At 42.5% G+C, this 18495-nt stretch overlaps 1 protein-coding gene across 3 annotated transcripts in view; it reads left to right on the top strand.

The window, feature by feature from the left end:
- CAMK1D (calcium/calmodulin dependent protein kinase ID) overlaps positions 1-18495 on the top strand; it is a 210567-nt gene that overhangs the window by 160166 nt on the left and 31906 nt on the right. For all 3 annotated transcript variants that reach the window (XM_032105583.1, XM_032105585.1, XM_032105584.1), the window contains exons 4-5: positions 7709-7847; positions 12049-12175. In XM_032105583.1, coding sequence (XP_031961474.1) covers positions 7709-7847; positions 12049-12175 — 266 coding nt within the window. The remainder of the gene's footprint in view (positions 1-7708; positions 7848-12048; positions 12176-18495) is intronic.

Genomic DNA, 18495 nt, shown 5'->3' with positions numbered 1-18495 from the left:
TATGTTATTTCTTAGGATTTGGTTGCATGGTGGGGTCATCAGTGGAAGCACTGGTTTCTTTCCTGTGCCTTGTAATGATGGCAGCACTGAGGGAATGTTGCTGTCACTGGCTGGTCCCACATTTCCTCCATGCACCACTGCCTGGGGGAATGAGCATAGATGGGCTGCTGGCATTTGAAGGGCTGTCATAAGCTGCCACTCAGAACAGTGTGATCACAAGAGACTTAAAAACCTGATGTCCTTTGTCATTTGGTTGTCCTTGGTTCAGTCACACTTTTTACAGCTGATGGGACATGGGGAAATTTTGAATATAATGTTGGTTCTTTCAATATGGAATAAAATTTTGAATAAAACAGGACAGCATTGACCTTGGAGAATCATGGACCTCACAAGATCTCTGCAGTACGGATTCTGTGAAGGAAAATGCTGTCTCCAAAGCTTTTAACTGCCAAACTGTATTACATCCCTGAGCAGAGCTTTCCAGAGACTTAACAGTCTTCCCCAGTGGAAACAGAGGTCTGTTCTCCAAAGCACAACCTCACTACAGCTGCTCAGCAAATGTCACATGAAACTTTTAATGCAGGGAAAAAATTGGTTTAGTTTGCTCAGTTTGGTTCAGAAAAATAGCCACAGCATTTTTTCCCAATTTTTTCCCTAACAATTCCCCAGAGTGGGGAGCAGGCTTTTGGAGCAGCCACCATCACAGTGATGAAAGAGCTGAAAAACCAGAATAAATACCATGGCAATATTGCATTGCATTTTGTCTACACAATCTGGAAGGAGGTTGTAATGAGGTGGGATCTCTTCTCCCAGGAAACCTCTTGATAGGACAAGAGGAAATGGCCTCATGTTGCAGCAGGAAGGGTGCGCATTGGATACGAGGAAAATTTTCTTCCCTCAAAGAGTGGTCAAGCACTGGAACAGGCTGTCCAGTGAAGTGGTGCAGTTGCCATCCCAGAAAGTGTTCAAAAAGGGAGTAGATGTAGCCCTTCAGGATATATTTTAGTGGGCATGGTGGTGTTTGGTCAAAGATTTGACTTGATGTTCTTGAAGATCTTTTCCAGCCTGAGTGATTCTGTGATTGAACAGCACTATCAAAGGAGAGGGTGCTAACATCTATCCATTCCTCCCTGGCATATGCACACACCTGCATTCTAGAAAACTAAGCCAAAACCAATCCTGTGTCCTTTCTTTGGTGGCCTTGGAGCATATATTTATGTTACCAGCAGATTTTAAGCTGGCTGATTTAAAGATACAGTAACAAGCAAAGTCCTTGCTTTGTTCAAGCTATATATTTTATGATGTGCTGCAAATGAGAAAGTCAGGGCAGTTTTCTGACATACTTACTGAATAAGGCAAATCTCTGTAGGCCATACAGTAATTCTGTAGCAATATCTGTCCCTGCCTGATTAACACCCTAGATTATTGGTACAAGAAGAATTTTCATCACATATTTCTATTTGCAAGAGGTCAGAATAAATAATCATAATGTTCCTTTCTGGGTCTAAAATCTAGTAATCTGTTTACTCATTTTCCTTTTATGTGTTATTTCATTTGAACAATGAGATGAGGGTGGCCAATTTCTCTTTCCTTTCAAACAGCACATTGGCCAGGTTTGCTTTCTGGTTCTCATGCATTTTCACAATGCAGAGGAAGTTTAAAGCCAAACAGAAAAGCCCTCCATGAAAAACAGAATACATTTTAAAATGGAAATATTTGTATTAATAAGAATTCCTTCATTAGAGAAACTTAATACCCAAAGGCAGAACTTCTCAGGAATAGTTCCTTCAGTATTTCTTATCTCCCCTCACACTTCAGCTTCATGCTGAGTTCTGTACTTTTTCTGATTTATATTGTAGGAAACTGCAAATGTGTAACTTCTGATCAATCAGCCGCTCACAGTTACAGGGTAATGCTCATATTTAACTTACTTCTTATATTGTCCTGGGAGTCCTCCTGCTCCAAGTTTCTGAAATCAGTCCTCTTTTCATTAAGCATCCCTAATGTGCGGGTTCAAACAGTTTTAGTGAATCCCTAGGGATGTGTCTGCCTTTCCAGGGTGGTTCTTCTAACCCAACATGATGTATGGTGCTGTGGTGACTTGTCCAATGGAGAACAGATCATAGCTTGTACAGTGAAGCATCAGGTGAACTTAACACCCTTCTGGAGGGAAAAGCTGACAAGCTCTGAATAGCTTTGCTGAGATTCTTCATGTATGTCCACCACTAATGTGTTCATCAATAAGACTCCTGATAAAAAGCAATTAAAGTGTCAGGCAGTAAATGATCCTGAGCAATTCCAGCCTGTAGTACAAAAGAGGCAGAAGAAAAACATCAGTGTTTTGCCAAATGGCCAAGAAGTCAAAGTGATATTTCAAAGGGTGTTATTTTTCAAGCTCCTAAAACAAGAAGAAAGGTTTCTACACTCGGTAACAGTGGGGGATGCAGGGGTGAAGAAATGAGAGGATATATCTGTACCCAAAGACAGTCCCACCAAGAGAAAGAAAGGGTAACATGAATACATTAATATGACTAACATATTTTTAATTCCAGCATTTATTTGTTCTTTTATTCATGTATTTATTCACCTGAAGGCTAACATATGTAGGGATGTTCCCTACCAGGCAGCCCCGCTGAGGTGACAGTCTGGCAGGTATCTGGTACAGTGACCTGCAATGTGCGGGTGCAGGTTTCACTCTGCTGGCAAAACCACCAGAAATTCAGAGACATGGGCTCTTGTTTTTTGTTTATGAGTTTAGGAGTCTTAAATTACAAGGAAGATTTTTGTTTGGTTCTCATTTTTCATCAAAGTACTTCTTTGAAACTTTGCACATTCTGCTTCCCTGATAGTGCTGCAGAGGAGTTGGATGCTTCAGAAACAGGTTGATAATGCCCTTTCTCTTTGCCTGCAGCATGGGCTGTTTTCTTTTTGTTTACCAGTTTGGTTCTTTCCTGATGAACTGATGGTGAAATGTGTTAATGTAAAGGGAAGGTGTAATAGCAATGCCAAAATGTTTCCTCATCTCTCACGGGTTACATCTGTGAATTAGAAATTGCACAAATATGGAAACTGTAGTGTCAAGGACTGACACCAATCCTTGAACAGAGCCTGAGTAATTACTAGGACACTGTTAGAGTGACCTCTCCTTTGCCTCTAATGAGCATTGCAAGGTCTTTCAGGGTCCTTTTTTACTGTCTGTGCAGGGCATTCAGCCAACAGTGAACACACTGAGAGCCCAATTAACAAGGTAGCTCGTCCACGTACAAAACTATTGGTATTTTCAAAGTTTTTTGAAACCTGTCCTAAACTGAGCCACTCAGTGTGGCAGCTTGTGCTGGAGGTTTAGAGCTGCATTTAAATATCAAATTGGGAAGAAACAAGAAGCGAAACCCCCAAATCAAGTCAGGAAAATAAAATATTAAAAATGTAACTGTAGGAATTTATCGCAAACTCCAGCACCAGGCTGGATCCTCTGAAAGATTTGTATCATCTGCATGATCGATACATGAAGTCTCCTTAATGAAACACTAGATCCGGAAGCTTTTATCTCAGGAAACCCTGGAAACAGAGTGCAATCTGTGTTTCCCCAGTGGAATTGCAGATAATGTCTCTTTTATCATATGGTCAAGTTGTGTTCTACTGTCCCTCCTCAAACTGGGTGTTAATGGCATTACATCTTGGCCTGTACCAGCACCAGTGCGGCCAGCAGGACCAGGGCGCTGACTGCCCCCTGTACTGGGCACTGGGTGAGGCTTCCCCTTGAATCCTTTCACCTGGAATGTTTGTTCTGGCTTTCCTCATGTGGCTAGTCAGTGATATGTACTAAAGGCATATAGCCTCAGCTGAAAGATGTAGTAGAAGTGAAAATTATGCATATTTATGGCTGGATTTGATGGGGTCTTTTTTCATCCTAAACAAAATTAATCATCTGGTCATTGTTTCGAAATTGTTTCCTGTATTGCTGGAGACAGGCAAGGCACTTGCCAGGGTGTCCATGTGCCATGGGGACACTTAGCTCAGCTCCTTCTCTGGCTGCTGGGCTTTTCCCATGTTGCTTGGAGAACCAGGAGAGAGTCACTGCTCAGTGGCTGAGCAAGGACCAAGGGTTGGAGCCACACACATTCCATCCAGACAGTCTCAGCAGACAGATCCATACAGAAGATGCAGTTGTGGCTGCTTTGCTGACTTTTGCCCAACTCTGAGTCCCCAGGCAGGGCTGATGGCTACTCTAGATCACAGTGTGACACTTGAACTGCTCCAGGGTTAAATGCTTTTCAAGTAACTCAACTTGGCTAGTCTTCCTTTGACTTTTTCTGCGCTGGGAACCAAGATTAAAATCAGCAGGGGAAAAGGGTTCCTTTTGCTGTTGTTTTTGTGTCCAGCTCTGTGAGCCAGTGCCAGCTGCAAGACAGGATCAGTCCTCTAATTTCCGCTAATGAGAAATACCTCCTACCCTCTATTTCTGGATAAAAAATTTTGTCTTAAATTTCTTTAAGACAAAGACCTAATTCTGCTCCTACTGCCTGCAGTTTCAACTGCCTCAAAATTGCCATAGAGAGGGCAAAGCTAGATGGTGGCATTAAAAAGAAAGTAATTATTCCAGAATATTAAAGACTGGAACAAATTGCAGCATTGCTTTGTGAGTGCCCAGGTCTGTTCAGAGCAGATGCCAAGTCCCATCTCAGCAGGGCAGAGGAGGTTGGGATCAAGACCAGCTAACGGGCCACATCTCCACCGTGAGTTTAGAGCTCAGATGCTCTCCCACAGCTGCCTTTGCTGGTTCACTCCTGTAACAGCACTGACTTTTATCCCTTGTGCGCCGTGCAGGGAGCAGCATTCCCAATGACATTACGGTCGAGTTAAGCCTGTTTTGGAGGAGAAAAGCCATATGGACATAAGCTCCATATGGAAAGTAGCCATGGCCTTGGGTGCTGAGTTGAAGAGCATCCTGGGGAGGTGGACCTCAGCCAGGAATCTTGCCCACAGCAGGGAGACTCTAGAGGTGAGTGCAAACGTGCACTGCACCATAACGTGGAGTCACCACACTAATAAACGGGAGCACAAGACCCTTGGCTCTCTGCATCTACCTGGGATGCTGTCAACACTCTGAATAAGCAAGTGGCTGCAAATGTAAGAGCTGCTCCTGCTGAGTCCTTGGATTAAGCTCTGGTTTGCAGTGCATCGTTTAAGGGGTTGCATATATTTTCTGTGTGTTGGAATAAAATTATAAACAGATTGAGCCTGGGTACAGTAGATCCACTGGACTAAATCTGACTAGGAAGACTTTCAATTAAAGAATGAGGCTTAAAGAGGGATGGGGAGTGAGCTGGCATGGAGGGAAATTCTGTCAATTTAGTGAAAAAAAATTTGTGGAAATATACTCTCTGCAAAGATCGAAGAAGAGTTTCCTTGTGCAGGAAGGTACGTGATGTAAATTGGTATCTACTAAAGCAGTCCATTGCTTGAATGTAACAAAAGTAACTGTATGAAACTGCAAAACAACATACACTGCACTTTCATGGGGAAATGTGCTGTATTCAGTGATATTAATTACTGTGTGGGCTCAATTTTTGGTGCAATCAATCCACAGGAAACAAAGGGACTGCAAGGGAAATATAAAAAGACAGTCAGCTAATAGGAGCCAGATTCAATAAAATTGTCTCTGCCTTCAGTGAACAGTGAGGGTGAGGTGTGTTTGTTCTCCCTTAGCAGGGCACAGAATGGGCCAGGCAGTGAGTATAGGTCCAAAAGAAGCTTGGAGCAACACTCTCTGTATTCACACATATGTACATATAAATATGTATATGTGAGAAATACAACTCCTATTTTGAGAAACTAGGAAAGAAAGGGGTTTAATTCAGGCTACTGGTGGACTTCAGATCCTGGGTGAACTTCACCTTTCCTGCAGTTTCAATTCAGTGCCAGTATTTTAGCAAGCTGTTTGGTTTGTTTGCCTACCACTTAATAGAAGGATTATCTGGTTTCTTTCTTTTTCTTCCAAGGTTGCTTTTCATTTTTGAAGCTGAATGTGTTCATTATTAGAGGTAGCGTTCTCTCCCTTTCAGGCTCCAAACTTCCCTAGGAAGTGACTTCATGTTATTATTCAAGCAGATTATTGCCTGGAGTGGCTGAATTACCTAGTGTTCGTGTAATGGCAAGCTCTCAGTCCATATGTATTTAATGACTGTAATCATTTGTTATTTTCCCTTTATTAGGTTTGTTTTTAAAGAAAGTTTTACTGTGCTATTTATGATATGCTAAGTAGTGCAACTTGCTGAAGAAACGTATCACATACATTTTATTTTTTAATAGGTTTTGCTTGCTAAAATGGAAATCTCTTATTTACCCTAGTAGGGCATTTTTTTGCTGACAGTTTTATTATTTCAATTACTCAGACATTTCTTTCCTCTTTTATTTCCTCAGATACTCCTCCAGGGAGTTTTCATGTGCCATTCTTTATTTAAGATTGGGTTCAGAACATGTTATTTCTAGCAAGGCAGGGAAAAAGGGCAGTACGGCAGACATTAAGTAGTGGGATGTCAAGGTTTTATTTTCTTTCCTCCTTGAGTTGTGGAATCCTTTCCTCATTTGTGTCATCTGGTGATTAATTGCACTGATAATCTGGGCTCCTCATCAATAACCGTCTCTTACCAGTGCCAGGCAGAGACTGTGCTCTGCCTAAAGAGCTTGTGGCTGCAGGTAAATGAACATACGTGTGTGAATAAAGGAGGGGACCTCTGAGAGTTTTTAAAAGTGTCAGAGGTGCAGGCTGCTTTAATAAACTAATGCTCTATAGGTAGTGGCAGCAACTCCTGAATGCATTTCACTCACTAGTGGGGAAAGAATGGGATCATTCCTTCAGGGCAAACCGCAGGCCTTGGTCAGTGGAGTGAAAAGTGAACCCCAAGGGATCATCTGAGGAGTGGGCCAGCACCAGCAGATGGAACTGCCTATGCAAAGTTCTTTAGGGTGGGACAGCATGGAAAGCAGGGTCTGCTCCCCTGGCTCTTGCTGGGGTATGTTCATGATTCCCTCTGCACGTGCCAGTGAGTTTTTGAGCACTTCCTGATGTGTGAGGGATTTTATTTTCCATTATAGCCTGACCAGTCCATGGAGAAAATCAAACTCAATTCATAGCATCATAAAATATGCTGAATTGGAAGGGACCCATCAGGATCATTGAGTCCAGCTGGCCCTGCACAGGACACCCCAATCACATCATGTGCCTGAGAGCATTGTCCAAATTCTTTCGATCTCTGTCAGTCTTGGTGCTGTGACCACTGCCCTGGGGAGCTGTTCCAGTGCCCAACCACCCTCTGGATGAAGAACCTTTTTCTGATATGCAACTTAAACCTCTCCTGACTCAGCTTCAGGCCATTCCCTCTGGTCCTGTCACTGGGCACCAGAGAGATTAGCGCCTGCCCCTCCACTGCCCCTCATGAGGATGTTGAAGACCACAATGAGGTCTCCCCTCAGTCTCCTCCAGGCTGACCAGACAAGTGACCTCTCCCCTACTCATAAGGTTTCCCCTCCAGACCCTTCACCATCCTCGTGGCCTTTCTTGGGATGGTGGGGGAGACCCCAGAGCTGCAGGCAGATCTGCTCTGGCTGCCTGTGTCTAGTGCATGGCCTTGGCCATCCTTTAATGATACAGAAAGGGCATTACAAAGCACATCCTCACACTTCTGCTTCCCACTGTGTTTTCCAGAGTGTCTGGGGGAGAGCTCTTTGACCGCATCGTCGAGAAAGGGTTCTACACAGAGAAGGATGCCAGCACCCTGATCCGGCAGGTCCTGGACGCTGTGTACTACCTGCACCGCATGGGCATCGTGCACAGGGACCTCAAGGTACGGCCACAGCGCCCCTCGGTCCCCTGGGCAGTGTTAATGAAGGTTGTGTAATTATGTGAGTCTAACAAACGCGTGTACCCTGGGACTGCTGTTTCAGGAAGGTTTTACTGTAGGAGAGATGCTCCAAAGCCTCCCCATGTAATTGGTTTTAATGAGGACTCTGCAATCAGGGCAGTTACAATGGGAGTTTTGCACCTCTGATGTGGGCAACAGCCATTAACACCCAAGATGTTACATTAAGGCAGAAAACTCATTTCAGCTGGGGTGTGTTTACTGCTGTAAAGTATTTTGCAGGTTTGCTGTGCTATATTTACTTTCCCTTAATAATAACTGGTAGCAATGGTGGGGGAAAGTTGAATGATTTCCCATCATTTGGAGCAGTGTTTTTGGAGACACTGTTAACAGCAAGGGTTCTTCTAAGGACCATTGTGTGCCAGTGGGATATTTAGATGATTATCCTTTCAGCTGCACCATATTGTCACATCTAAACCTCTCAGCTTTTCAGGTAAAAAAACCATAAACATGGTTGGTTTATTGTTTTCTTCCAGTATCTTAAACTGTCATTAAAACAAGCAGAAAGGCTTGGATTTCATAGCACTTTAGTATTTTAAATAATTAGCAGAAGATACTAGAAAAATATACAAATTTCAAGAGAAAACTGTGGGTTCAGTTGCTGAGCTGGTTAATTCTGCCAAACTTTACTGCCAGAAATGAAGAATTCAGTGACTGAAATAACACCTCTGGTTGTATTTTGGAGGGATGCTCCAAACAAGGAGTTTCCTTGGATGTTGATTCAGAGCTTGTATTTCCCCCCTGGAAAAAGACTGAAATTTGGCTACAGGTTACAAGCCTTATATAAGCCTTATAAAAAGGCTTAATGAACATTAATAGAGTCAGAAGGCAGGAAGAATGGAATTTTTTTTGCTTTTTTACTTCTTAAATACAAGTCTTTATTAAATGTATTCTTAATTTACTTTTATGTAATCTAATATTAAACTACATGTTTGCAATTTTTGACTGCTCTTAGCAAAGTTATAGTGCTGGTAATGTCATCTCACTGTTATGCCTTCAGACAGATGAAAACCCATGGTTTTGAGAGATAGTCTTTATTTGCTTGTTGTCTTCTCCAAAATCAGTGCTGATGTGAATGCTGTGTGGTGTAAAATAATAAATGACAGGCTTATCCCCAAATGCAATGGGGCAAAATAGAGCCTGTTACTGGTGTAACCACCAGCACCAGAGTTCTCCAAAGTGCAGCAGTGCCCAAGGTAGGCAGCCATGGCTTTCTTTTGTGACAACCTCAATGCAGTCATTTCCTCCTGCCTATCTTTGACTCCAGATGTGAATCTTTGAGCTGTGTGTGGGCCATTCCCATAGGATTGCAAGCTTTTCCACACCTTACTGCTGCAAGGGATGTGCCTCAGTCCTGTATACCTCCTACAGGAGGGAGCATCCTATTCAACAGATATTCAACATTCAACAGATACGGCAATAACAGAAAGTAGCAAGATTTTTACATATTGGTTTGGCTCATGATTAAGACAAAACCTTAAATCCACTGAAAGAAAATATACACTGATATCCTCAAATAATATACACTGATACCCTCCTTGGTGTTGTGCAGTCCAGTCCAGACAGTGCCAAATAATGGGTTTCCTGTAAGGAGGCACTGGTTAGGCTTCCATCTCCTGCAGTCTCCACACATTGCCCTCCGTTCCTGTTCATTTCCTGTCCTTATGCTGAAGTACATAGAAATATTCTCATATTTATTAGAGCTCCGTAGAATTCCAGTATAGAGACCAGCTTGCTCCCAAATTCAGTTTTTAGGAAATAACTTCAGGCTTCTTTCTGCCACCAACGTTTTCAGAGTGACGTCCAAGACCTCTTAATTCAGATATTCCATTGTACAAGCTCTTAGTATTCTTGTCTTTATAATCCAAAGCAGGTTATACCTCTCACTTTAAAAAAAGAAATCTTATTTTAAAGTTCCTGTAGTAAAATATGGGATCTGGTGATTGGGAAGTAAATTCATGTACAAATTACTTTCACAGTCTATGTAAGGCCATGCTGAATTTAGATCAAAGCAACCTTCTCCGTGGTATTTTGTAGCTCCTTTTCTTTTTCTTTTGTTTGCAGGCTTTTGTCAGTATCATAGCAGTTGTCAAAATGACTCATAAAATACAGAATATGAGGAACACCTGTTGTGAATTTCTGTTAGCAAAAACATACCATGATGAGAAAAACAGGGATAGAATAGTGATCTCAAAATATCAAAATAAGTGTAAGATTCAAAATGAAACTCTGGGAAAGGATCCACTCTACAAAAATACAAACCATGAAACATCCATAACAATTATTTATTGTAATTATGTGTTTATTCAGATACCAAAATAGTACTTGCTGTAGTTGGTAAAAGCAGGTCTGGGCTCCAAGTCTCTAATCTAAGTAATGCAACAGCAGATTAGAAGAGATGGCAGCAGGTGATGTCCAGGGAATTCCAGGATGAACAGGACTGAAAGGCTCAAGCAGCTCCACTTGGTACAGAGCCACCTTGTTAATGCTTTTTTTGGATTAACCAGCTTGAGGAAACAGAATTCTTTTAAACGAGTTTGAGTGTGGGTTTCTTGGCTTTACTAAATGGAAGTGGGAACCTGAGGTGAGTTAGCAGAAGTTGTTAGGAAATAACTGCTTTTCCCCCTAATTCCAAGTCTACCAACCCCTCAGCAGATCAGAATGGCATTAGTAAAAATCAGGAGTGACTCCAGCCTAGGGTGGAACATGGCATAAAACTGTAGTCCCTAAAGCAGTGTCAGCACTATAAAGTCAGTTAAAGCACTGGACTTGCAAGGTATCATGAGAAAGAAACATAAATGGTACAACTGCATATTTATTTTTAGGAACCGAATCGTTTCCCTTTTTACCACAGCCCAGCTGGCCCACAGCTGTGGCTGTGGCTTGTAGATCCTCTCATGGCCATTGTGTCCCATGTTCACACATGTCCCATGCATAAAGCCATCACTTGATGCTGGGGCTGGGGAGCCAGGAAATGCTTTACCTTCCTGGATGGGGACATCGCCCTCCAGCACTTCTTCATTCCCCCTTTCCCCAGAGCAGCTGGAGGAGGGAAGATGGATGCTGCTGCTGCTGCACGGCAATTTCTCCTCTGCAAGAATCCAAGCTTGGATGTGTCCCAGGGAGCCTGAGGGTGTTGCGTGGCCGCAGCTGCTCCTCACCATTTCCTGAAGCGCACAGCAGGCTGCGTGTCAGCATTTGTACCAGCTCTGGGCAAAAGACTCCACCAAGGCTGTTTGGAAACGTTGGGTACCCATCACTTTTGTAGGTGAACACCCCAAGGTCCAGGGCCCCTTGCCACCTGGCTGAGTGCTGCAGGTGTGGAGGCTTTCATGAGCCCAAATGTTAAGCAGGGGAAGCGGTGGGCTCTCACAGCACCCAGCAAGAGCTTTGTTGTGTAGCAGCAGCAGCACATTCAAAACACATGGATGCAGGACTGTCTGGAGCAGATGGAGGTTAGTTGGTCTCTCCAATCCTCCTGACTCTGGCGTGAAAAGTTACAGGGCTTTGTGGAGTGATCCTTGTTTTCTCTTGCCATAAACAAATTGCTGTGCTTAGTGCTATAGCACATTTTTCCTTCAGCATTTTTTCCTAATCAGCTCTAGCTAAAACATCCTTGCTGCAAGTCTGTTAACTATAAAGGCATTTCCTCTCTCAAAACAGTTTGTTTCCAGTGGAGAAGATACAAAAATTCCCTAACACCTCCTGGTTTCCTTTTTCCAAATACTGTATAAAATTTTTCATTACACTGCCTGGATTTGCCATATTTACTTGTTTTCAATAGAATCCTTCTGTTTTACTGCTCTGAAGTGATAATATATAAGACACATCTCACAATTAAGGGCTGAGCCGTAGGTCTTATTTGAGGTGCCAGAGAACAAGTTCGTTATCCCAGAAAAGGTGCTCAAAGCTCAGGATGTCAATTTCTTCTACTTGTTGCCATACAGGAGTCTGGAGAGGATATCCTTGTAGGTTTTAAGGACAACTCTTTAGGCTTAAGGGAACCAAATTATATTCATATATGTATGGTGTGACTAAGGATTGTATTAAATGCAATGCGTGGGTCAGCAGGTGTTGTTACTGCACTCACACATTCAAAACTCACTGTGCTTGTTCTCCCTTCTAGCCTGAGAACCTGCTTTACTACAGCCAGGATGAAGAGTCAAAAATCATGATCAGTGACTTCGGGTTGTCGAAGATGGAGGGTAAAGGAGACGTGATGTCCACAGCCTGCGGAACTCCTGGCTATGTCGGTAAGAGCTTTGGTTGTATTTTAGTGAAAATGAAACAATACTCATTTTCTGGTGCTGTTACATGGTGCACATGAGATTTTACAGATATTTGTTAGATTTTAGCAGTTGCCTGTGCTCTGCCTTGTGTCCTCTTCCTCTTTGGGGTGCAATCCTACATGCTAGCTCTGGGTTTGTGGGATTCACTTTCATGTTTTCAGTCCTTTTCAGAATGAGTGGTCTCAAAAACACTGCCTGTAGCTACACCAGGAGCACGTGAAGAATAGCCTCAAATCTATTGCTTCTGCAAGCACCTAGGAAATGAAGAAGCTTTACCTAATGGAATGTATTATTTTAATCATAAAGATAGTATTTGCCAGATTCCTCTGATAAAAGTAAAATTAAAGAGTTGCATTTATTTTCAGACACGTTCAGCAATCCTCTGCTACAGCCACATTAAATTACTGACTCAGGTGTCAGAATGCAAAAGCTCTTTAGATCCTCGGGCCTTCCTGGACAGTATGAAATTGTTTTCTGTCATTTATTCTTTGCTCTTTTATCGATTTGGTAGTGATTATACAGGGCTACCTATTAGCAGTATGTTTACCAGCAGCCTTTAAAAACAGTTAAAGAAGCTGAAAGTGAGCATGAAATGGCAGGTGGTGATGAGGTCTGTTTGAGCAAACACTGTTTAAAAGGCTCCCTTTGTGCACGAGACATCCAGCAAGCCTGTGCCTCCTGCCATACCAAGATCATCAGCTGAGGTGGGAAAATTAAACTCCGGAGTATCCATGAAATCCATGAAACTGACAGTGTATAGATTTGTCTCAGATCTTTCCAGCAGGAAAGACTGGATGTTTTCCAGCTGTCAGAAGCTCTTTTTACTTTGCAGCTGCCACCTCACCTGTTTTCATAGTTCTGATGATACCATAGTATGGGAACTCAGGTTATGTGATTATGACACAGTGATACAGATCTGTTCCAGGTACTTTTTTCTGGGCATTATCTTCACACTGCACAGACACACTCTATCCCAATAAAATTAGGAAAAGGAACAGATTTCTGTGCTTTCCCATCATGAAGCCATCAGCCCCTCATTGTTTTATTTTAAGACATGGGTCAGGATGCCATCTGAGTAGCAGTCTCGTGTAATCACACCAAACTGGAACTCTTCTTCCAGAGCAGCAGCAGGAATTGAGCTGAGACAGCAATTTTAATAACTTTTGCTGTCAGCTCTTCTGTCCTTAAAAAACATGTTTTATTTTGCTCTGGAATGGGCACTGACTAGAATGAGTCTCAAGACACAGGAAAGCTTAGATGATGTTTGCTGAAGTGCTGATGAAAATGAGGGAGTGACTCTGGTCACTGAGTGATCTCATGCGGCCTCTCAGCGTTCCTATTTACATGGGAAAACTTGCTGTTTTGGAGAGGGAGCTCTCAGAGCCTGTGACAGGAGCTGTAGTGCTTTGAGAGATATTTAAGAGCTCTCATTACCCGTGGTCTGGGCTCTGATAGCTGCCCAAGTGCCTCCAGGCTTGTTGTTACCTTGCTGAACCAAGGATTTACTCATCCCGGTTCAAGAGGTCACAGCCACTTATTTCTGAAGTGCTGACAGGACTTTTCCCCTTCTTCACAAAGAAAACATCTTTAAGTATTTGTTCTATCTTTTTTCTTTATTACTGTTTTTCTGTGCAGAATGCAGCTCCTCTTTAGTTCTGTACTTTTTTTTTAACGTAATAGGTTGCTCAGAGAACGTTTTCCAAGCACAGAACATTTTTCCTGCCGGTCACTTTGGCGATGCCCACAAACGGTCCTCCTTGAGTGTTAACACCTGATGATGTGGCTTCTGCATAGGTGGCCTGCAATTTGCCCACATCCAAAAGCTTTCCTGCCTTCCAGTGTCACTCCAACTTGCAGCACCTGCCAACTGCCCTCAAATCAATGGAAGAGTCTTCCTCCTAATGGCACAGCATGAATAAAAGTCCTCAGCTGAGCTGGGGTAGACAAATGCCACAGTCCCGACCCATGAGCTGCCCTGTCTGCCACCTCTTTTTGTGTTTTGCTTTTTCTTTCCCACATATTTTACCTAGGGTTAAGTAACACTCAGGGATCCATCACTTAAAATTAATTTCCCGCTTTTCTTCAGAGATACGTAGAACACTCAGTTTTTTAAGATTTTATTAGAATTGATTATTTTTGTCAGTTTAACTGCTTTGCTTTTAAATTCCTGGAGGAGAATTAGGCACATATCACATGTCAAAGGCACCCAGGGCTCTGATAAGTAGTCATTGGCTACTATTTATACTTCACCTCCAGAAATGGGTCCAGTCATATCCCGCTATGCGAAGTGCTGGACAAGCTTCTGACTTGGAAGCAAACCTGATTTTAACTCATGTCTGCTGCCCAAGTATTTGCAAGAATGCAAACCCCCCGCCCCCCGTCATTTCTCATTTCCCTGATCAGGATATACATTCAACTCCTTTTGTTTCAGTTTTTATCTCGGCTTTTCTCATTTTCGTCTACAAAGAACAGTAGTATCCAAGACACTAAATCCCTGTTTATGTGGTTAGGAAATTTATTGAATAAGGAAGGGTGTAATTATAGTTAAATTCCTTAACGAATATCAGTTTTCTTTCTGAAAATCAAAGTATTACTTTTCAAATTAGACTATATCTGTGTGTGACCAGTAGTACGTTAACACTTTAGCTTTTGAAGCTCTGCCTTACAGATTAAATTACCGTCAACAGTTCTGAGTTCTTATTTTTTCAGGAGTTTTGTCAGAGATTTTGGCCCTGTGATGAAAAGCTGATGGTTAAGATAATTTAACACAATTATGTGAGCCGCTCCTGTTAAGAGGCCAATCTAAATGCTTGCTTACTGAAAAGAGGATCTGACAATACAACCTCTTCTAAGAAGGTCTTGCATTTTCTTATCTGCTTGCCACTCTTATCCCCATTTCTCATGGAAAAAGTCTGGGTGATGAGCTGGGACTAGATACCCAACTTTTAGATAGCACCTGAATTGGGAGAGGTGGGACAGCTTGTATGGCTCATTTCATTGCAAATTAGGTGTGAGGACTGACCCGAAGGGGTCTTACCCCATTGTCTAATGTGGAGAAGAAGTGATGTTTTCAAAACCCTGAGTGATGTGTGTGATTATGGGCAAGATCCCAATAAGCCATTAGTAATTTATAATTTTGAACATCATGGATTTGGGCTGGTCAGATTTTGACCTTATATACTAACTCAATTTTGATGGGGGAGCTGTTCAAACCTGCCTGAAAATGAGCCATCCCTGAGGTGTGTGAAGCTGGGCACCCACAAGGAGAAGACCCCAGTCACTCAGCAAATTCTTCTAAAGAGATTTTGGATGTTTGGGAATTGGGTCTCACTGAGTGACTTTCCATGAGAGGTGGTCCCTCAAAAGCTTGGTTACTTCTGCAGATGGAACTCAGACTTTCAAGACACTTGAAAAGTTAGAAAAAAAATGTTGGAAAGCCTGTCTGAGGCAATCTGATCTCCTTTTGCAGAAACACTGAATTATGAGCTGTGTTTGTGGCTTACTAATATCTTAATCCTACTGAGATTTAAAATTCTTGCTCCGAGTCCCAGTCCAGCTTCAAATAAACTTTTCTTATACTTCCCTGTCGTACAAATTGGGTTGGACCCTGGTTATGTGGTTGGTCCCTGTACACCCCACCTCACTCACTGTTTTCGTTTTCTGTATTGCTTATATGAAATTGCTGTATTGCTTATATTTCACAACTTTCATGTCTGCTCTGCCAGAAATCCAGTGGCAGTTTCAGATCTCACAAAGCCATGTGTTCCTCTTGGCCCTGTGCAAGACCACAGCATCTAAGTAAGCAATAGATTTCCATGTTGAATTTTGACCTATTTGGTATCCTTTGAGTCAAAGGTTAGAAAATATTCAATAAGCCTTCGGAATATCCTTATTAGCAATAAGATTAGGCAGTATCATGAGCAATCAAGTAAAAATAAAGCATGGGAGTCACTCTGAACAGGGTTTGCTCAGGCAGAAGCACATGACAGGGCAATTTCTCAGCTCTGTTGCCATATCCTGACACAGAGTTGTGTTACCCTCTGTAAAACATAAACTGCATTTTGACCAATGGCAGATACCTAAATCTGACTCAGCAACATGAAATAAGAACAACAGGAGCACAAGAAGCCAGCAATACTGCACTGAAACCCTGCTCTCCTTCGGAAACAGCCTCAAACGTCAAAGTCTTGGCCAACCAGAAGGAGATGAGCACTGGAGGAATGTGTGAAAAAATGGGAAGAAGTGGTTTTCACCCCTGGAGTCAGTGGAAGAAGGACTCTGGTCTTGTGGTGAAGACTTGCACTGTGAGGAGGGTACTTTGTAGGTTTTCACTTCAGGAGAGGGGCTGGGTTGGCCCATTTTGTGCAGTACAGGCTGTTCTGAGGAGCAGACACCCTCATGACTTGTACAGTGTGATCAACAGGCTTAAAGTATCAGAGCAATCCCCATCACCTGAGCTCTTTGCAAGAACATGGATTGCAGTTTTTGGCATCCAGCAGCTGCATTTTTAGGGAGCTTACTAGCATAGCTGTGCTCTCTGAGGGCAGTGGCATGGTGTTCTGAAAGGGTTCCAAAGGTTCTGGTCTGTACCTTTTCTTAAACCCTCCATTTGAAATAAGCCTTTGTATTTTTTCTCTTAGTAAAAGCAAAACATAACCAAAAAAAAGCTAACTGTAAGACACCAGGATCACCTGGCCTGGGAAGCACATCTTCATGTACCTGCAGGTGGAAGGAGGCTCTAAGTTTGTTACCCCACCTCATACCCAGCACTGTAGCAATGCAGATCCAGCCTGAAACACCTTCCTGGATGTGAACGAAGGGTCCAGGTTTGCTCCATTGATTTCTCTGTCTGGATGACCATTGTATATGATTTGAGCCCAGAGTGATTCCCTGGGGGTGTGTGACAGTGGAAGCCTTTGCTCAGCTGACGTCTCCCCAGTGCCAGAAATGGGAGATTTGGCTTTCCCCTTCTCTTTTCTGCTGTTTTGTCTCCCCAGCTGTCTGTGTTGATTCTTTAATGCTGTTAGCTCCTGGATTTTTTTCGTTGTGTCTCCTGCTTTTGCCTCTTGGCACTGATTTGCCACCATTCCTGAGAGCTCCTCTGACTTTTTTTCAGCTCATTAAATATTTCCATCTTTTCCATATATCAGAGGCAGATGATGCTGAGCTATGTCCTCCTATTCCTGCGGCATGTCTGCTCATTGGAAAAAAAATCAAAAGCGGCTATTTGGCCTTAAAAGAAGTATTTAAAGCTCCTGTCTTTCTTCATTAATGTTTACCAAAGGAGAGGTAATAGCCTCACATTTGCTTTGGGCTTGATCCTATATTGGTCTTACCTATTTCAGAGCTGCCATCTACAGAAACAGCTGTCAGTGTTTTTCACTCATTTAAAACAGAAAGAAATGCCCCAGCACAGCTTTGATGTTTTAAGAGGGAAAATCTTTATATAGTTCACATCCCCTCATCTCAGAATTGTTTTCTCTTATGGTAATGTGGCATATCTGTATAATGTCAGGAGCTCACTTGTGCTCAGCAGCTATTTGCATAATATTTTCTTTGGGAGCTATGAGAGGTATAATGTTTACTAGTCTTGTAAAGTATGTAAACAGGCACAGACAGTCAAAGGTAGAAGAGAATGTGAATAAAATATTGGGAATTTGGAAGGACTTGAGAGTTGGAAGACATCTGAGCACATAAAGACAGGAGAATATTAAGTCCCTCCTTCCTCATATTTTGTCCCAAAATTCAGTTACAAGGGATGGGACAAAATAGGAAACTGTCTCATTTCTTATGCAGTGGTCCCAATTTCCAGTTCACATGCAGTGGTCCCAGTTTGCTGAATGACTTGAAAATTGGGGTAGTATTTAACCTGTGCTGCAGATTGGGGCTTATCCCAGTCTTCAAGAGTCTTCCTAATCTGGCTGCCAGCTATAATTTTACCCACATTCCCCTGTATTTTCTTCATTTTTGCAACACGTCCCTAGTGAAATTTGACCCTTTCCATCACTGCTGTGCATGTGGAAATGCAGCCTGGATGCCCTCACCTTCCTTCAGTCCTCTCTATGAGCCTTCATGTCAAAGCACCGGAAAGTCTTCTCTGATTCTCATTATTTCTTCTTGTTCCATACCTTGCTGGCAGTTTTCACCTTGGTTTTGTTGGCTTGTCTGGCTTAAGAAGATAATTCTTAGAAAAGACCAGTACACCAGAGCATAAGTGTGGGGCTCAAGTTTTAAAACATCTTTGTACTTCACAATTTTTTTTTTTCTGTTCTTCAGCTAACTAA

The sequence above is a fragment of the Corvus moneduloides genome, chromosome 4 (genome assembly GCF_009650955.1).
Source record: "Corvus moneduloides isolate bCorMon1 chromosome 4, bCorMon1.pri, whole genome shotgun sequence".
NCBI lineage: Eukaryota > Metazoa > Chordata > Aves > Passeriformes > Corvidae > Corvus > Corvus moneduloides.
Note: the sequence above shows the minus strand (reverse complement) of the source record. Positions and strands in the feature narration are given on the sequence as shown.